The sequence below is a fragment of the Macrobrachium rosenbergii genome, chromosome 25 (genome assembly GCF_040412425.1).
Source record: "Macrobrachium rosenbergii isolate ZJJX-2024 chromosome 25, ASM4041242v1, whole genome shotgun sequence".
Classification (NCBI taxonomy): Eukaryota; Metazoa; Arthropoda; class Malacostraca; order Decapoda; family Palaemonidae; genus Macrobrachium; species Macrobrachium rosenbergii.
In genome coordinates, this window is record NC_089765.1 from 41,073,692 (window position 1) to 41,091,087 (window position 17,396).

At 39.9% G+C, this 17,396-nt stretch overlaps 1 protein-coding gene, 1 long non-coding RNA gene and 1 pseudogene across 3 annotated transcripts in view; 2 read left to right on the forward strand and 1 right to left on the reverse strand.

Annotated features, from left to right (window-relative positions):
* Positions 1-17,396, forward strand: part of Taf3 (TBP-associated factor 3) — a 161,747-nt gene that overhangs the window by 121,748 nt on the left and 22,603 nt on the right. Inside the window, exons 6-7 of one of the 2 annotated variants that reach the window (XM_067127472.1) lie at positions 1,754-1,774; positions 6,292-6,653. In XM_067127472.1, coding sequence (XP_066983573.1) covers positions 1,754-1,774; positions 6,292-6,653 — 383 coding nt within the window. The remainder of the gene's footprint in view (positions 1-1,753; positions 1,775-6,291; positions 6,654-17,396) is intronic. The other variant, XM_067127473.1, reaches the window with a different exon arrangement.
* LOC136852600 (uncharacterized) overlaps positions 1-17,396 on the reverse strand; it is a 136,012-nt gene that overhangs the window by 21,924 nt on the left and 96,692 nt on the right. The window contains exon 2 of the long non-coding RNA XR_010857194.1: positions 1,015-1,085. This is a non-coding gene — a long non-coding RNA (uncharacterized lncRNA). The remainder of the gene's footprint in view (positions 1-1,014; positions 1,086-17,396) is intronic.
* Positions 11,353-11,468, forward strand: LOC136852645 (5S ribosomal RNA; annotated as a pseudogene).

Below are 17,396 nucleotides of genomic sequence, written 5' to 3' on the forward strand. Positions count from 1 at the left end.
ATCAAGGCTATTACATTCCATTAAGTCGAAATGCCCAGAAGTCTGGCAAATGAACATCTCTCTTGTTCAATAGATCAGAGGTACTGCCTCCTTCCTTTGCTCTTTCATGATCAGGAAGAGAGTACCCAGGTGAGCAGAACTACCAGTCATTTCAGAGATTATCTCAGAATCCTCCCTCCAAGAGTAAGTCTCCCATATGTATAGACTGAGGGTTTGTATTTGTGTAGGAACAAATGACAAATTTTTAAAGTACAGTAATTTATATTTTTCCTAACATACAAACCTGAGGTCTTTATATAAGTGCCCACCACTTACCACCCATCATTCTCTTACCTGGGCCAAAAGGTAAACTGTGTAGAATTGAAAGCGCACCGACTTTGTGGGCGGTGCACCCTTACCATTGGTAGCTATTACCATAACCACCTTGCAAAAGTTTACCAGCTGGTTTTCCAGCAAGCTGAAAGTTAATCCCATATGTAAAGACCGCAGGTTTGTATGTTAGGAAAAATACAAGTTACTTAAAAAATTTGGCATTTTTTAAACAGCACAAAATTTTCTTAAATGTTTATGCCCATGAAAACATCATGAAAATCAGAGAGAACATTTGCTATATTTATTAATGTTGAGACTAATATATGTGTGTGGATTTTTAATAAATTTTTTTTACGTAAAAAGAAGACTAATTACCAAATTATATGAAAATGTTACAATTAGACTGGATCAGAATTACATTGCTTACATCAGGTCAGGAGTAAAAAGGGGGAAATATTAAATGTCGGCAGATTTTAGGGCAGTTGTAATTAATGTAGCTATTCAGTTAGTGTTGCTATATGTGAATTTATGAAGCACTGGTGTATCAAATTGATGCAGCATTGATTGAGTAGAAGCTTATGTTGTTTGGAGTAATTTTGCTGAAATTTCTGATGGGTATCTATGAGCTTGGGTTGGTTGATGTAAACTTGGTGGTTTATTTGTATCATTCAGACATTTAGTTTAGAATTTCTGTGTACTTACCTGTTATGGTTAGGTAATTTTGAGACCAATCCTCTTTCAAGTAGGTCTCCTGGCTATTTCCATGAGTGCATCTGGAATTAGAATTCACTAATCACTGCTAGGATACTAAAATGGATATGCTTTATAGTCAAGGACCTTAAAACAAGAAAAAAAATCTTTTTAGAAAAAATTTTGTGATAATGGAAAACTTCTGAAAACAATTGTATTCTCCACCATTCCCTAATTTGGTAATGAAATGGTCAAATATGATACTGTTCAGGAATTGCTATGCATAGACTTCAGTATCTGAAGACAATTACAGTTTATTTCAGTTAGTTTCTTTGTGATTCTTATACGGTAATAGTGTTGTTGAGTAGGGATAGATATGAAGTAGTAGTGTATGTTGTGCTGTTTAATATCTTTCTTAGTGTTTAAGTAAGTGTGTGTTTTATTTCCAGTTTTTATATGCAGGATATGTCATGGGTGTGGGTGGTCAGTTTCAATAGATTTATCACTTCTTTTATTGTCATTTGGAACTTTTTATCTACTTCATTGCTTGCATTGCTGTAAAGTAAAAAGCACAATGCCGAGGTTTATGTTTTAACTTACTGTGTCCATAAATTTTCCATTTTATGTATATTCACACTTTGCATTGCATCGAGAGTAAATGAATAAATACAGTAAACTTAAGAATCTAGCATTGATTTGAAATAACTTTAGATATGATTTTCAAACTTTCTTACTGCTTCTGGGGGATTAGTCGCCAAGAGAATTCCAACAGGTATTGTTATTTTAATGTTCTTCAAGTAGATTTCAGGTTATGAGGCTGGAATGCATCATATGTTAAATGTCTTAGTTTTCCATTTTCTTTGATGTAGCTGCTTACATTTTATGTTGTGTACAAGTTTGGAAAGATATTACATTCATATGTATTGTGACTCATTACATACATGTTAGCATTGAGAGGATTTTTCATGAGAATCACTTTTACTGAGCACATCTGTAGGATTCACAGATTTACTTTGCCCATTACTGTCGTTGGTAAATAAATAAAATATGGAGATATACTGTAATTTCAAGGCCAGGGGTATAAGAAAGCTCCTTGTTGAGACAATGTATGTTTTTGCCATAGCAAATTGGTTATCAGATATTCTGCTGGAAATTTTGATAAGTAGCTCACAAGAACAACTTTAATCTTAGGAATATGTAAAAGACTGTACTGTATTAATGGTGTTTGGTATATTCATTACAGAGTAATTATCAGTTGTTTTCATGAATTACTTCAGAGAAGAATGACAAACATACATAGCAGAGCAGTAAATTTCTCTACCTTTCAATTTGTTAAAGGAAAATCCAAAACTGGAATTAATGGAAATCCCAAAGTTTTTTATGTATACTGGATTACTTGAATTGATATTCAGCTTGATATGGTCTTGTCTTTTATATAATTTTTTACTGTATCTTTTTTTTTTTGCTTTTCTATCAAATCATTATGAGCTCTGGAGAAGAGTTCTCTAATTTTCCCTGTTGTTTGAAATAAATGGGTGATGGTTGCAAAGTATTTTACGGTTCTGCTTCATCACAAACCCTGAGAAAGGTTGCTACATAGTATCTGTTTTTATCATCTTGATGATGTATTAGCTCTGCCCATTAATGTCTCATTTTTTAACAGAGTTTAAACTTAAAAGTTGAATTTATATTTCATCTTTTCAAAAAAATGTTAGAAATAATGTACAGTATAGTCTTAGGCTCACTTTGGTTGTATATGGGTTGTCATTTAAAGTTTATATTTGATTTGAGAATGTACACTTTCTATAATTATCACACCTCTTTAAATATTTGGATTGAGTATTATCAGTACTAGGTGACAGTTTCACTTAAAGTGCTATATATAAAAGCAGTTTTTTGTGATGTTCATTTTCATCATGATTCAGATACACAAGTATTCCAAAGTAGAACTTTTTTCACTATATCAAAAGAATATAATGTACATATGAAGCATGAGCTGCACCAATTGCTTTCAGAGTTCTTTGCTTATTTTACTGAAGTCTTTTCTGTTTTTTTGTATTTTTTGTAAGTAGTAGTGTCTTGAGAAACTCTCTTCTTTGATTGTCTTGAGGAATGCCCAAGTGTTAGTTATTAGTTAGAACTTCATTCATGTAATGTTTAGATCTGATGAGTCAGTGTTAACCTTTATTTCAGCCTTTGACCAATTTTTTGAGATATTACAGTATTAGCAAGCATGAAATTTTAATGATGAGATTGCTCATGTCAGCGGATTCTGAGTATTGTGCTTGTTTTGATTATATGTCTGTCCATGTGATTCGATATGATCCAGCTCTGGGAAATATTTTATTGTATAAATTGACAAATGCAAATTATAACATTGTCCTTCTTTTACCGCTTTGTTAGAGTCTCCTCTGTTATTTTGACTCCAAATTAACAAAGGCAGTACCAAAGTGCTTTTATATAGGAAACTCAAGAGTATCTTGTTTCAAGCCCCATATTTATTGCTGTTGTGCTGCTCATAAGGGATAACATGTGAAGGTTACACAGTTCAAAACTTCCTAAGAATATGGTTTGTTTCTTTCTTGTATGTTACAGATTGTGCAGTGAGTGTATTTCTGCTTCATCACAAACTCATCACTCTTATATTTGCCCAACTAGTGTTGGTCTTCATCCAAAAAAAAAAAAAAAAAAAAAAAAAAAAAAAAAAAAAAAATCAGGTAAAGGAAATCATCTAATGGCTGGTTTGCAGCCGTTGCATATATGCCTTGGAACTTTTAGTCCAGCAAGGTAACAACTTTGAGTCTCTCTCTTATTAGTATGGGATGAGTCTCTCTCTTTATCAGTAGGGGATGTTAATCTCCTTGCTAACATCATGCTTTTTATTCTTTTCTGCTCATGCATGAAACCCGAGTTATTTGAAATTATACCATTTTATCACATTTTAAATACTGTACCAGTTTGTGTGTGCTTTTTAGTCACACTTTTGGTGTACAGCAAGTGTACTTTGCCACTTGACTTTTCTTTATTGTAAATTAGTGACTTTGTTGATATTGTGAGTATTTTTCTTTCTACACATAGGAGATTAATTGCAGTGTATTGTTTCTGTTGGCACTTAGCTTTGATGGAATTATATATTTACAACTACAGTATATGTACACGTGTCATTTTACCATTCTTTCTTAGGGAGTGTCTTAATGTCTTATTTTTTTATTTCTTTTCGTTTCTTTTCTTTTAAACATAACATGCAGTACAGTATAACATACAAGACAAAGTTTCACGCTAAGCAATATGTACCTTACTTCATTGGCTGGAGATCTTTCCAGAGAAAGACCGTAGTTGACTGAAGCTGCACAGTATACTTTGCTGCAAGCCATTCATACAAACTCAACCAGGCATTTTCTTTCTCTTCATCCCAAAATAAGGGAAAGTTAGTGAATATTTATGACTGACTTTAGTAAGCAGTTTAACAACCCTAGACTGACTTTCAATTTCTACCTTAAACAGTTTAGTATACTGTAATCCAGATGGGTTCCGGCACTTGGTCTTCAAGACCTAAATTTCATAATCAATCAATCAATCAATCAATCGGGATTTACTGTTCACAGAAACACCAGTTTTATGACTTCTTCAGAGGTTTGGGGCTCCAGTTAAGGACAAAACATGACACATGCTTGTTCTGAACTCGGCAAGTTTGCATCCTTTGAGCATGCTAACACATTTGGCCTACTCCATATTCAGATATTTGGAGGTCACACTTACCTTTTGAGTTTGAAACTGTTAGAAATAGCATTTGTGTGCACTGGGCGATTACAGGCATCCACTACATATTGGTTATTATTACTCTGACTTCCAGTTGTGGTCTTATGTAATGACATGTACAAGGTTTCTCCCTGTACAAATGACTCCCTGTCTTCTAGAACCTTGCGTACTTTTCCAAATCTCAAGCCCATACCCTTTTTAAATCAGCCATTCAGAGGTTCTTCTTTAGTAATTTGAACTTCCTCTTAAATTGTATTTCAAACAAATATGTGATTGATGGGATTGTGTTGAAGCAAACTTGAATTTTTTAGCATAAAACTTGTTTTTCATACAAACTCATCACTCTTTATAGTGAGTTCCCTCCCTTCAGCCCACTGAACTTGCAGCCACATCTCCAGAATGCACAAGCAAGTAAGGTTGTTACCCAGCATGTGAAATGCTGTCAACCAGCTAACTGATAACTTTAAACTGCTTTTTGATATTGTTGTCTAGGATGAAGACCAACACAAGTTGGGCTGAAATATGAGTGATGGGATTATGAAAAACTACTTATGCCATTTAAAAACCAAATGTTTTAGTATTTATTGTCACATTCATGAAGAAATAAAAAATAATTGGATTGTGCCATGCAGTGACTGTTCCTTCACTTGTACTACCAAGTTTTAAGATTCTCTGACTGTTTCCATTTTCTGTGAAACTCAAGGTAAAAAAAGAGGATCATAATAGCTAGTTTTTTTTATGTGACTCTTGATAACAGTTCATAAGGATCCATATAAGAACAGCTGAGAAACTTTAATATGATATATAAGAACAGCTTAGAAACTTTAATATGATAAGTAAGGAACACCTAAAGAGCACAATGAAATATTGATAATCCTGAAGGTGTCTTAACATGTTCCATAGCAGCCATAAGCTTTATCAAGCTCATGATTTTCACTCGTTGTAGCTTGAGGGGATATGCTCATCACATGATTTAAATATACTATCCTTAAACATGTGCTTCTTAGAGGCCAAGAACAGTAATTGCATGAATGAACTTGAACTGAAAGTAAAACCTGTTTAAATGAAAAATTTATGAGTGTTCCTTGCTGGATTAAGTGCCTGAGAGGTGCATGTTGTTTTTTAGAGGACAATGCAATATTATTATTATTATTATTATTTTACACACAAGTTTATATATTTTTTGGTGATATACTTGTAACAGGGCATTTTCTCAAGATAAAATCTTTATAAATCTAACAAATGTAGTGTTTCCAAGATTAACATAGCATAAATACTTCTGATATTCCTATCCCTGTGTTTTGTTTGTTGCAGACTTAATGCAGAGTTGTGGATAATGATATTCGAGTACCCATCAGTCAGGGCTTTTACACTATATTTCATTTCTTTGTAGTTATTAAATCTTCAGAGATACCATTTACTAAATTATTTTATTACATGAATAATAATCAATTTTAAGAAATTTTTGGTTATGGCTATTTCTGTATGATTCTCCCATTTTTATATTTTCCCTCTTTCTTTGTACTTCAGAGTAATCAAGCCAGTGGTAAAGCATGCGGATGAGGCAGCTGAGGTTAAGTCCTCATCTTCATTTTCTGGTTCTCGTGATGACCAACCTGGCTCTCCTGAAATTGCCAAGATTTCAGCCCTTATTACCAGACCACCACGTAGCCAGCAGAAAAAGAGTGAATCACCACCCGTTGTTCCTGTCCTCAAAATAAAAGAAGTGCAGCAGTCATCTACAAAACAAAAAGAAAGTAGCAAAGAATCCACCCCATCCCAGAGTAAGATGAAGGATACCAAGGAGGTCCCACCTTTAAAGATCAAGAATATAGTGACTTCCTTGAAAGTCCCAAACACACCCAAAGGATCTGATGATAAGAAGACTGCAGGTAGGCCTTGAAGTTTTTTTTTTTTTTTTTTAATGTGGATCTTCATTTGTTCTAAAGATATGTATTTTGTTGGACAATTAAGAGTTACAATTTTTTGTGTAAGTTACATTTTGTGAGTGTAAAGTAGTTTGGTAACAGTCTGTTGTACATGTGAATCCTTACTCAACGTTAAGATTGATCCTGTTTGCATATTAGCCCTTTAATGCCGACTGGACGCATTTTACGTAGACGAAAATTGTCTGTCGGGTGCCAAGTGGACGTAAAATACGTCGACTTCAAAAAGTTTTTTAAATACTTGTATTCGCGGAAAAATACTTATAGGCCTAGTTTGCAAAAAATTTTAAATCACGCGCCTTGAGGGATGCTGGGAGTTCACGGATCATGCTGTTGTTTTGTTTACAAGCGTGATCCAGCTGCGTATGCGCGAATTTCTTTCTTCTCCCACTAGAAAGCATCAGCGACGCATCTCAGAAATCTTTCGTCACTTTGTTGTAATTTTTACACCGTTTTATATTAGCCGTTACATAAAGTTTTATATATGAAAATGTGTGCAATTTCATGTAGAATACAACAAAAAACAACCCATGCTTGTACCTTTTATAAGTTTTGAAATATTTTCATATAAATCACGATAAGTGCCAAAATTTCAACCTTCGGTCAAATTTGACTCGACTGAAATGGTAGAAAAATGCAATTGTAAGCTAAAACTCTTACATTCTAGTAATATTCAATCATTTACCTTCATTTTGCAACAAATTGGTAGTCTCTAACACAATATTTCGATTTATGGTGAATTTTTGAAAAAAACTTTTTCCTTACGTCCGCGCGCTAACTCTGCCGAAAATCTCAGGAATTCTTTCGTCACTTTGTCGTAATTTTTGCACCGTTTTATATTAGCCGTTACATAAAGTTTTATATATGAAAATTTGCACCATTTCATGTAAAATACAACAAAAAACAACCCATGGTTGTAGCTTATATCAGTTTTGAAATATTTTCATATAAATCACAATAAGTGCCAAAATTTAAACCTTCGGTCAACTTTGACTCGACCAAATGGTCGAAAAATGCAATTGTAAGCTAAAACTCTTACATTCTAGTAATATTCAATCATTTACCTTCATTTTGCAACAAATTGGTAGTCTCTAGCACAATATTTCGATTTATGGTGAATTTTTGAAAAAACTTTTTCCTTACGTCCACGTGCGGTAACTCTGCCGAAAATCTCAGAAATTCTTTCGTCACTTTGTCGTAATGTTTGCACCATTTTATTAGCCATTACATAAAGTTTTTAATATGAAAATGTGCGCAATTTCATGTAGAATACAACAAAAAATAACTCATTGTTGTAGCTTTTATCAGTTTTGAAATATTTTCATATAAATCACGATGTGCCAAAATTTCAACCTTTTGTCAAATTTGACTCGACCGAAATGGTCGAAAAACGCAATTGTAAGCCAAAACGCTTACATTCTAGTAACATTCAATCATTTACCTTCATTTTGCAACAAACGGGAAGTCTCTAGCACAATATTTCGATTTATGGTGAATTTTTGAAAAAACAATTTTTCCTTACCTGCGCGCGGTAACCCGGCTGACAATCTCAGAATTTCTTTAGTCACCTTGTCGTAATTTTCGCACCGTTTTCTATTAGGTGCTACATAAAGTGTTATACATAAAAATGTGCACAATTTCATGTAGAATAGAACAAAAAATAACTCATGGTTGTAGCTTTTATCAGTTTTGAAATATTTTCATATAAATCACGATAAATAGAAAAAATTTGACCTTCAGTCAGCTTTAACTCGACCAAAATGGTTGAAAACTGCAATTGTAAGCTAAAACACTTACAGTCTAGTAATATTCAATCAATTACCTTCATTTTGCAACAAACGGGAAGTCTCTAGCTCAATATTTCGATTTATGGTGAATTTTTGAAAAAAACTTTTTACGTCCCATGCATTCTAATTCATGCATCATTTTGTGATAATATTTTCTCTGTGTTGCTTTGATCGTTTTACAATTTGTTATATACCAAAATCATTGCAATTTAGTGTACAATACAACCAAAAAAAAATAACTCATTAGCTTTAACCGTTTTGCTCACAGCGCAATTTGTATACAATTATATATGAAATTTTTTTTTGCGCTGTCATACATTTCAGTATTTTCATTTCTGATGGTTGCATACTTAACTTCAGGCAATGACAAAAAAGGAGCAAAAAATGAACTCTTAATCTTAAAAACTAAGCGTGCTGTGATTTTTTGAAAAAAACTTTTTCCGCTTCGGTGCTAACTCCCGAACGCCGCTGGCATACGGCAGACACTTTTGTAAATAGAGGCTCGGCGTTTAAGGGTTAATGTTCTTTTAGCATTATTCCCAGTCCCCTTTGATGTAATATATATTTTAAAGAAACTAAAAATGGATCAACATTGCACACTGAAAGTGTATGTCTTTATAAAAATCATTTTGTTCATGCGACTTACCTGTCAGATATATATATAGCTGTATTCTCCGTAGTCCGACAGAATTCCAAAAACTCGCGGCACACGCAGTGGGGCCAGGTGGTTAGTACCCATTCCCGCCTCTGGGAGGCGGGTATCAGGAACCATTCCCATTTTCTATTCAGATTTTCTCTGTCGCCGGTACTGTCAACATCTGTTTTCAGTACCTCCGTCTTTGGATTTCGTAAACTCGTTATTTTCCACTTAAGTATTCTATTTGACTTTTGGTTTTTGACTTTGGATTGTGGATTGGCATACGCTTTTGTGGAATTTGCTTTTGATTGCTCTTGATAATGTCTGATCTAGTTATGCTAGCTTCAGAGTATGTTGTGTGAATGAGTGTAAGGTGAGGCTACCAAAGCTTCGTAGATCCTCACAATATATGCATGAGGTGTAGGGGGCATGTTTGTTTGATAAATGATCGCTTACTTTGCCTCCCACCCTGCTAATTTTTAGTTCAGGATTTCATTCTCGCACTAATAGTGCTCCTTTTTGCATCTGGAAGATGGCTAAGAAAATAATAACTATTGCGGAGGTGCATAGATTGAGCGAGTCAAGCGAAAATGAAGAAGAAGCAACAATAACGCTGGTCAATCAAAGTGCACGCCGAGAAAACGGACTCGTATAGGCGGACGCTGAAGAGGATATGTCCAATAAAGATATCGTAACTATGTTGCTACAACAAAATCAAACACTTATGGATTTATTAAAGGAAAATTAAGGTTTGTTTTGGAAATAGTCTACCGAGAGCAGCGGAACTAGACGAGTGACGCCACGTAGGCAAATGGCTGCCTCCTAGTAAAAGTAAACAAACGCAACCGCTGAGTTCAAAGTAGCACGGTAAACGTTAAAGATGCCATAATTTACTCAGGTCAATATCAAACTTTAGTTTTAGTCAGGGTGAGGAGATAACCTACCATAATTTTAGTTAAAACGACGAAATAGGTTTTTATCTCGCTTGAGACTGATTTATATCCACCGCCTAACTTAGGCGAGCCAAATTGTATAACTAGTACTCGTAGGGCTAAGTGGGAGTTAGACTTCCCAAGTAGGTAGCCTATTTCACAAGATATTGACCGGGGCCCTTTCTGTCAAGCATGTTTTATTCGCCTCTTCAAATTTTCGAGGTTAGATTAATTAAATCATTAGCAGACGAACTAGCCTACCTAGCCCCCTCTCCTGCGCCTCTTTCGCGCCTTCACCGTCACCTGCTTCATCTCCCAGTCGTGCTCACCGCCGCTGGATCGCCATCGTGACGCTCTGCTGCAGCTTGACGCCCCACAAGCAGCTATCCTAGTGTTGTGGGCAGAGGACGCTTCTGTAGCTGCTCGTCAGAAAATGGACTTCTCGACAGGACGCCGGATGGACGCCTCTTTGGTTGCTCGACGTGACTCTTCAGAGCAATCAAAGACTACGGGAAGCGAGATCCCATCTGCGTGTTGGTCCGCAAGGCCTTCGTTCTCCCAAGGCCTTGGGAGACTCTCTGTTTCTCCCATTGAAGAGGAGAAGTCTCTTGTGAGTCGGAGCCTGCAGTCCATGAGCAGCCTCCCCTTCCTCGCTCTACGGACTACCAGGTGTTAGCCGGTTTTCTCAAGGACTTGTTTGGCGACAAGTTCAAACCCTCGCTCCTCTCTCTCCTCCTTCGCAGTTTGCTTCGTCCTAGAAGAGGAGAGCGCCGGGGTTTGTCAAGATGACTTCGTCTCTGGCGACGACGAAGGCCTTCAAGAAGGTTAACACCTGGATATAGGAAAGGAAGACCCAAGGCAATTCTTCTTTTGCCCTGCCTCCGTCCAAGCTGAGCGGTAAGGCAGGTATGTGGTACGAGACCGGAGAGGACGTCGGCTCAAGAGTTCCTTCGTCATCCCAGGGAGACTTCGCTAGCTTGGTCGACGCGCCTAGAAGGTCCCTCTTGTCTGCAGGGAGAGGGGAACCAAAGTGTCCTGGACTATGTCGGAGACAGATCACCATTTGAAGGGTCTGTTTCGAACCATGGAGGTCTTCAATTTCCTGGACTGGTGTTTGGGGCTCTAGACGTCAAGATTAGAGTCCCGACTCGATCAGCCTGGGGAGCTGTCCAGCGTGTTGAACTGCATGGACAAGACAGTCAGGGAGGGCTCGGAGGAACTGGCTTCCCACTTTGTACGGACCTCTTGAAGAAGAGGGCCTTGTACTGTAACCTTACAGCCTGCCCTAGTTTCACGGCCATACCACGTTGGATGCACCGCTTCGTCCGATCAGCGAAGTTAAGCAACGCGGGTCTGGTCAGTACTTGGATGGGTGACCGCCTGGGAACACCAGATGCTGTTGGCGCTCATACTTTTGCAGAGTCAGTTTCTCCGTCGCAGAGGGCAGAATTGTTGTTCGCCCGTTTTCGAGCCATCTCTTCCCCCAGTCCTTGATCAAGGATCTCTCCTCCAGCTTTAAGGAGAAGGCCACTCAAGACCTCTTGGCCCACTCGTCAAGACGCCCGGCAGTCCCTTTGATGTCGTTGTCGGGTCAGACCTCCAGGAAGCAGAAGCCTGCTCGTGGAGGAGCTTCTTCCTCGAGATCGTCTCCCCGAGGTAGAGGTCTTTCCAGAGGCGGAGCCCCGCCTAAAACAAAGGAGCATTAAGACCAGGAGATTGGATGGTCGCTCTGGACTTACAGGACGCTTACTTTCTCGTTCCCATACATCCCCAGTCGAGGAATTACCTGAGGTTTGTACTAGGGGGACGAGTGTTTCAATTCCGAGCTCTTTGCTTCGGGCTAAGCTCAGCTCCCATGATCTTCACGATTATCATGAGAAATGTGGCGAGATGGCTTCACTTGGAGGGTATTCGTATCTCGCTTTACCTGGACGATTGGCTCATCCGAGCCTCTTCACAGTCAAAGTGTCTGGAGGACCTGAATGCGAATTTAGAGTTGACGAAGTCCCTAGGACTTCTAGTGAACGAAGAAAAGTCCCATCTGATCCCGACGCAGTCCATCCCATCGTCTATCTAGGGATTCAGATGGATTCAGTGGCTTTTCAAGCTTTTCCATCCCAGGAACGTCAGCAGCAATGCTTAGAAAAAGTCTCATCCTTCCTAGGGAAGGAAACATGCTCGGTGAGGGAATGGATGAGTTTGCTGGGGACCATTTCCTCGCTGGAGGAGTTTGTTTTCCCTGGGAAGACTTCATCTCAGGTCTTCGCTCCAGTTTTTCCTGGCGGAAAACTGGATAGACAAGGAGAATCTAGAGGAGACCCTGAAGATCTCTCCTGTTGTCAAGAATCACCTGAGGTGGTGGCTCGACCCTCGAGGTTGGCAGAAGGGGTTTCTCTATGCCTTCAGAGCCCCGACCTGGTGTTGTTTTCCTCGCTCCCAGGGAGGGATGGGGAGCAACACTAGGAGGGGAGAAAGTGTCAGGCACCTGGAGAGGGGAACAGGTGTCCTGGCACATCAATCTCAAGGAATTAGGGGCGATCCTGCTGGCCCTTCAATCCTTCGAGAGCCAAGTGTCAGGCCGAGTCGCATAAGTAAATTCAGACAACACCACAGCCCTGGCATACCTCAAGAAACAGGGAGGAACTCGTTCCGGTCCCTGTTCGCCCTGGCGAAGGAAATCCTGCTTTGGGCCCATGCGCTGGGGATCATCATCTTTACGAGGTTCGCAGGAGTGGGAATATCCACGATCTTCTCAGTCGACAGCGTTCTGCCGACCGAGTGGACCCTTCAGGGGAGGTGTCAGGAGCTGTGGAGGTTATGGGGACGTCCCTTGGTGGATCTCTTCACGACGTCCAGGACAAAGAGGCTCCTCTATACTGCTCTCCCGAGCAGTAGATGCCCTCCTCTGGGACTGGAAGGGTTTGGATCCTACACCTTTCCTCCCTTCAAGATTCTGGGGAGGTAATCAGGATGTTCTCAGCGCCGGAAGGGACGAGGATGACGTTGATCGCCCCTTTGGCCAGCGGCAGAATGATTCACAGAGGTCTTGGGCTTCCTAGTGGGGACGCTTCCCTGAGAGTCTGCTCTGCTCAGGCAGCCCCATTTCGAAAAGTACCACAAAACTTCCCCCCGCTCTGAGTCTAACTGCATTCAGACTATCAGCCGACAACAAGGATCTTCACGATCTCTTGAGATCCTTTGAGACTGTCAAGGTACCTCATTCCAGGACGCCTCCCTGGAACCTGGATGTCGTCCTAAATTTTTATGTCAAATACCTTCGAGCCTCTTTCTTTGGCGTCTCAAGAATGTGACAAGGAAGGTTATTTTCCTAACTGCTCTGGCGACGGCGAAGAGAGTTAGTGAACTTCAGGCTGTCAGTAAACATGTAGGTTTTAGAGGCCATAATGCAGTATGTTCTCTAAGCCCTATGTTTCTTGCTAAAACGAGAACCCGTCTACCCCTTGGCCCAGGACCTTCGAGATTAAGGGTATGACGGAAATTCTCGGACAAGAACCAGAAAGAGTCCTATGTCCTGTCAGGGCTCTCAAATTTTATTTGCAGAAGACTCAGGAAAGTCGAGGTCCTTCGGACAGCCTGTGGTGCTCTGTCTAGAGGCCGGATTTGCCTCTTTCTAAGAATGCACTGGCGTTCTTTTTTAGAAGCACCATTTTAGACGCACTTTCCGACGTTCAAGACAGTGACTTGAGTCTTTTGAAAGTTAAGGCTCACGAAGTTAGAGCCATTGCAACCTCGGTGGCTTTCCAGAAGAACATGTCCCTTAGAGATCTTCTGGGTACCACCTTCTGGCGAAGCAATTCGGTGTTCGCTTCACATTACTTGCGGGACATGAAGACGACATACGAAGACTGCTATTCGCTAGGACCATACGTTTCCGCACTCCAGATCGGCCCCATAACACTTCTAGGCCTGGACCTCTGTCGGACTCCCAGGACCAGGGAGAGGGCAAGTCGAAAGCCGCAAGAGGGTTACGGGGGGCTTCCCACCGATCTGACGTCCCTTCGGCAGGACCTGTTGTCGCTTCTGCAGACACAGTGTTGCGGGCAGAGAGCGATACTCATCCTATCCTTTAGAGGTTAGGAAGTATATTTTAATCTTGATTTTGTTTTTTACATCAGATCGGTCCCATAACGCTTCTAGGCCTGGACCTCTGTCGGACTCCCAGGACCAGGAGAGGGCATGTCGAAAGCCGCAAGAGGGTTACGGGGCTTCCCCGATCTGGCGTCCTTCGGCAGGACCTGTTGACGCTCTAGGTCAGGTGGTTGGTCGTTGCTAATCTTGATTTTGCCCTCACAGTATGATCGCCCCCATATGATCTAGTCCCATTGTGGTCCCAGGACCAGGGAGAGTGGACAGATCATCTAGAACTCCCACCAGCTATACCTGGTCACTACCTTGCTGGTGACTCTAGAGCGAAGCAGAATCCTTTAGAGCTTAGGGTGATAGTAATCTTGATTTTGTGTTTTTAGTCAGCTATGCTAACGCTTCATTAGGCCTGGACCTCTGTCGGACTCCCAGGACCAGGAGAGGGCATGTCGAAAGCTGTAGAGGGTTGGGGACTTCCCACCGATCTGGCTTCCAGGACCTGTTGACGCCTCGGTCAGGTGGTTGGTCTTTGCTCCTTTTGCCCTCACAGTATGGTCTTATGATCTAGTCCCATTGTGGTCACGCCCCGTGGACAGATCATCTAGAACTCACCAGCTATATAGGTCACTACCTTGGGAGCCCTTTGTTGGCCGAACTGTTGAGCTTCAGACTGTCATTCGATGGGCCGGAGTTCAATTGGTGGTGATGAAGAGTTAGAGGAATTTATTTCTGTAGAAATTGGTCTATAATGATCTAGTCCCATTGTGGTCATGCCCAATTGGACAGATCATCTAGAACTCACTCAGCTATAAAACTAGGTCTTTAAAAACTACCTTGCTGGAGACTCTAGTAAAGCAGAAGCAGGCTTGGGTGACGGTAATCACGAAGTCAGCTATGCTAACAAGTAAGGAACCAAGGCGTCAATCGCCTACATATATTTGTTTCCTAAATCCTATTCTGTCTCTTCCCACCTCCAATGGTGGGATTCAGCTATATATATATCTGACAGGTAAGTCGCATGAACAAAATGATATTTTAATGATAAAATAAAGTTTGTTCATACTTACCTGGCAGATATATATAATCATAGTGCCCACCCACCTCCCCTCAGGAGACAGTGGCACTAGAAAATCTGAATAGAAAATGGGAATGGTTCCTGATACCCGCCTCCCAGTGGCGGGAATGGGTACTAACCACCTGGCCCCACTGCGTGTGCCGTGAGTTCTTGCATATGCTTGTGAACACCTTTACAGCAAACAGTAGAATACTATAAAGGTGTAAAAGGTCATGCTGTGTAACTTTAGTAATGACTCCAAATCCCTTGTACTTACTGAACCTGCTGCCATTTCTTATAACAAAACAAATCAATTATTATTTAGGATTGCATCTGCTTTCAGCAGTCTGCTTAAACTTTCTAATTGGTATCAACAGGGATATAGTGGAACATTCCAATGTTGTCTGCCATTGAATGTTTTGAAATATACCTCTATAAGAAATTTTTATTTTAGGTGTTATTACTAGAAATATTATTGAGAAATCACAAACTTCTTGTCAGGAAACTTGCATTGGTACAAGCAATTAGTAATTCTACACATTATAGAAAACTAGCGTCATTGTTGGACTAGCTGGATCCTTGCTCTTATAGTCAGTTAAGGATGTAAGAATGCAGTCAAAAATTCATCCACTGTTAGAAGAACAGATAAAGATGTCCTTGCTATTGATGAGAAAATTCACAGAAACTTAAGAGCATGAGTGAATGGTAGAATATAGATAAGATGTTGTAACAGTGTCAGATTTAAGTATAGGCAGTCCCCAGTTAACGGCGGGCTCGGTTAACAGTGATTTGGTTTTATGGGCTTGTCTAGCGACGAAAATCGGCAATTTTCGGCGCCAAAAATTGCCGATTTCCGCTTATCGGCGCCAATAATTGGGTATTGGCGCTGATACATACCTAACAGAGGCGCCAATAACTGAAAATCGGCACTTTTCGGCGCCGATAAACCCCGAAAATCGCTGAAAAAGCGCTGAAGTCGCCGATTTTCAGTTATCATCACACCCTCAGAAACGGAACATCATCACACCCTCAGAAACGGAACCCTGCCAATAACTAGGGACTGCCTGTAATGGTCACCAAAGGATTCTCAGAGCCTTCATTCATTTATATGACTTGTTCGACTTGAAATAGTATTTCATTGTGTAGAATACACAGGTGCACAAAGCAGAGTATACAAAGAGAAGAAAACCATTGTGAATGCTTAGCCAGTGCCACCATCTTTACAAGAAACCACGTGCCTCCATCGTCTTTGGCTGTGCTGCTTTCTCTCAAAAACTAGCTTTTCCTTAGTTGTATCACATGCTATATCATTTTCCATTTTCACTGCATTGTGCCTGTAACTGACCGCTATTACGCTGTCAAGTCTTGTTACTGTGAGTAGCCTACTATCCTTGTTTCATTCCCATGAAGTATCACATGTTTATGGATTAACTTCAGTTTTGCTGGAATTGTTTTTCCATTTAATTTTATTTCAGTTCATTGGGTGTTAAGAGGGTTGTATTTTGATGGTCACGGTGTCAGCATAACATTATTGGGACTTTTTTTTGCTTGAGGTTTTTTTTTAACCCCGTTTCTTGTTTGTCCCACTCATCAGTGGTTACCTCTGGTTCTTTTCACTTGTTCAGCTTGCTTTAATAATTTTTGTTTTAAAAGGTTTTAATTTTTATTTTGCCTAAGCCTACATGTGCAGCAAATTTATCTCATTTTTATTGGGACCTCCATTTGTTAAGCCCTTGAAGGGGTTAGTTGTGTTTTCATGCAATACCAGGTAATCTATACTAATTCAATCCTTGCTTCTGTAGACTTGTGAGTTGCATATTTTCACATCCCTATCCACCTGCCTTGCAGGAAGTACCTTGATTTCATTTGATGGAGCCTCATGATCCAATTCCTAGCCTTTTGCTGTAATGTATTTACTACCCCTCAGGACTTGCTCAGAATTTTAACTTCAGTGACCTCATGGGTCCACCATCCAGGGTTGAATCTTCTATATCACCTAGACAATTAGTAAGTGCTGGCTTCCAAGCATGAGCTGCAGGTTCATTTACAGGTCCTTCTGGAGCTCTGTTGGTCCATGGAATCAAAGATCAGTGGTGAGAAGTATGACCTGTTGCCCTCTACTTGGACAAGTGAGTGGACACAGTGACAGAATTAGCCTGTCCCGTTTAGGACAGA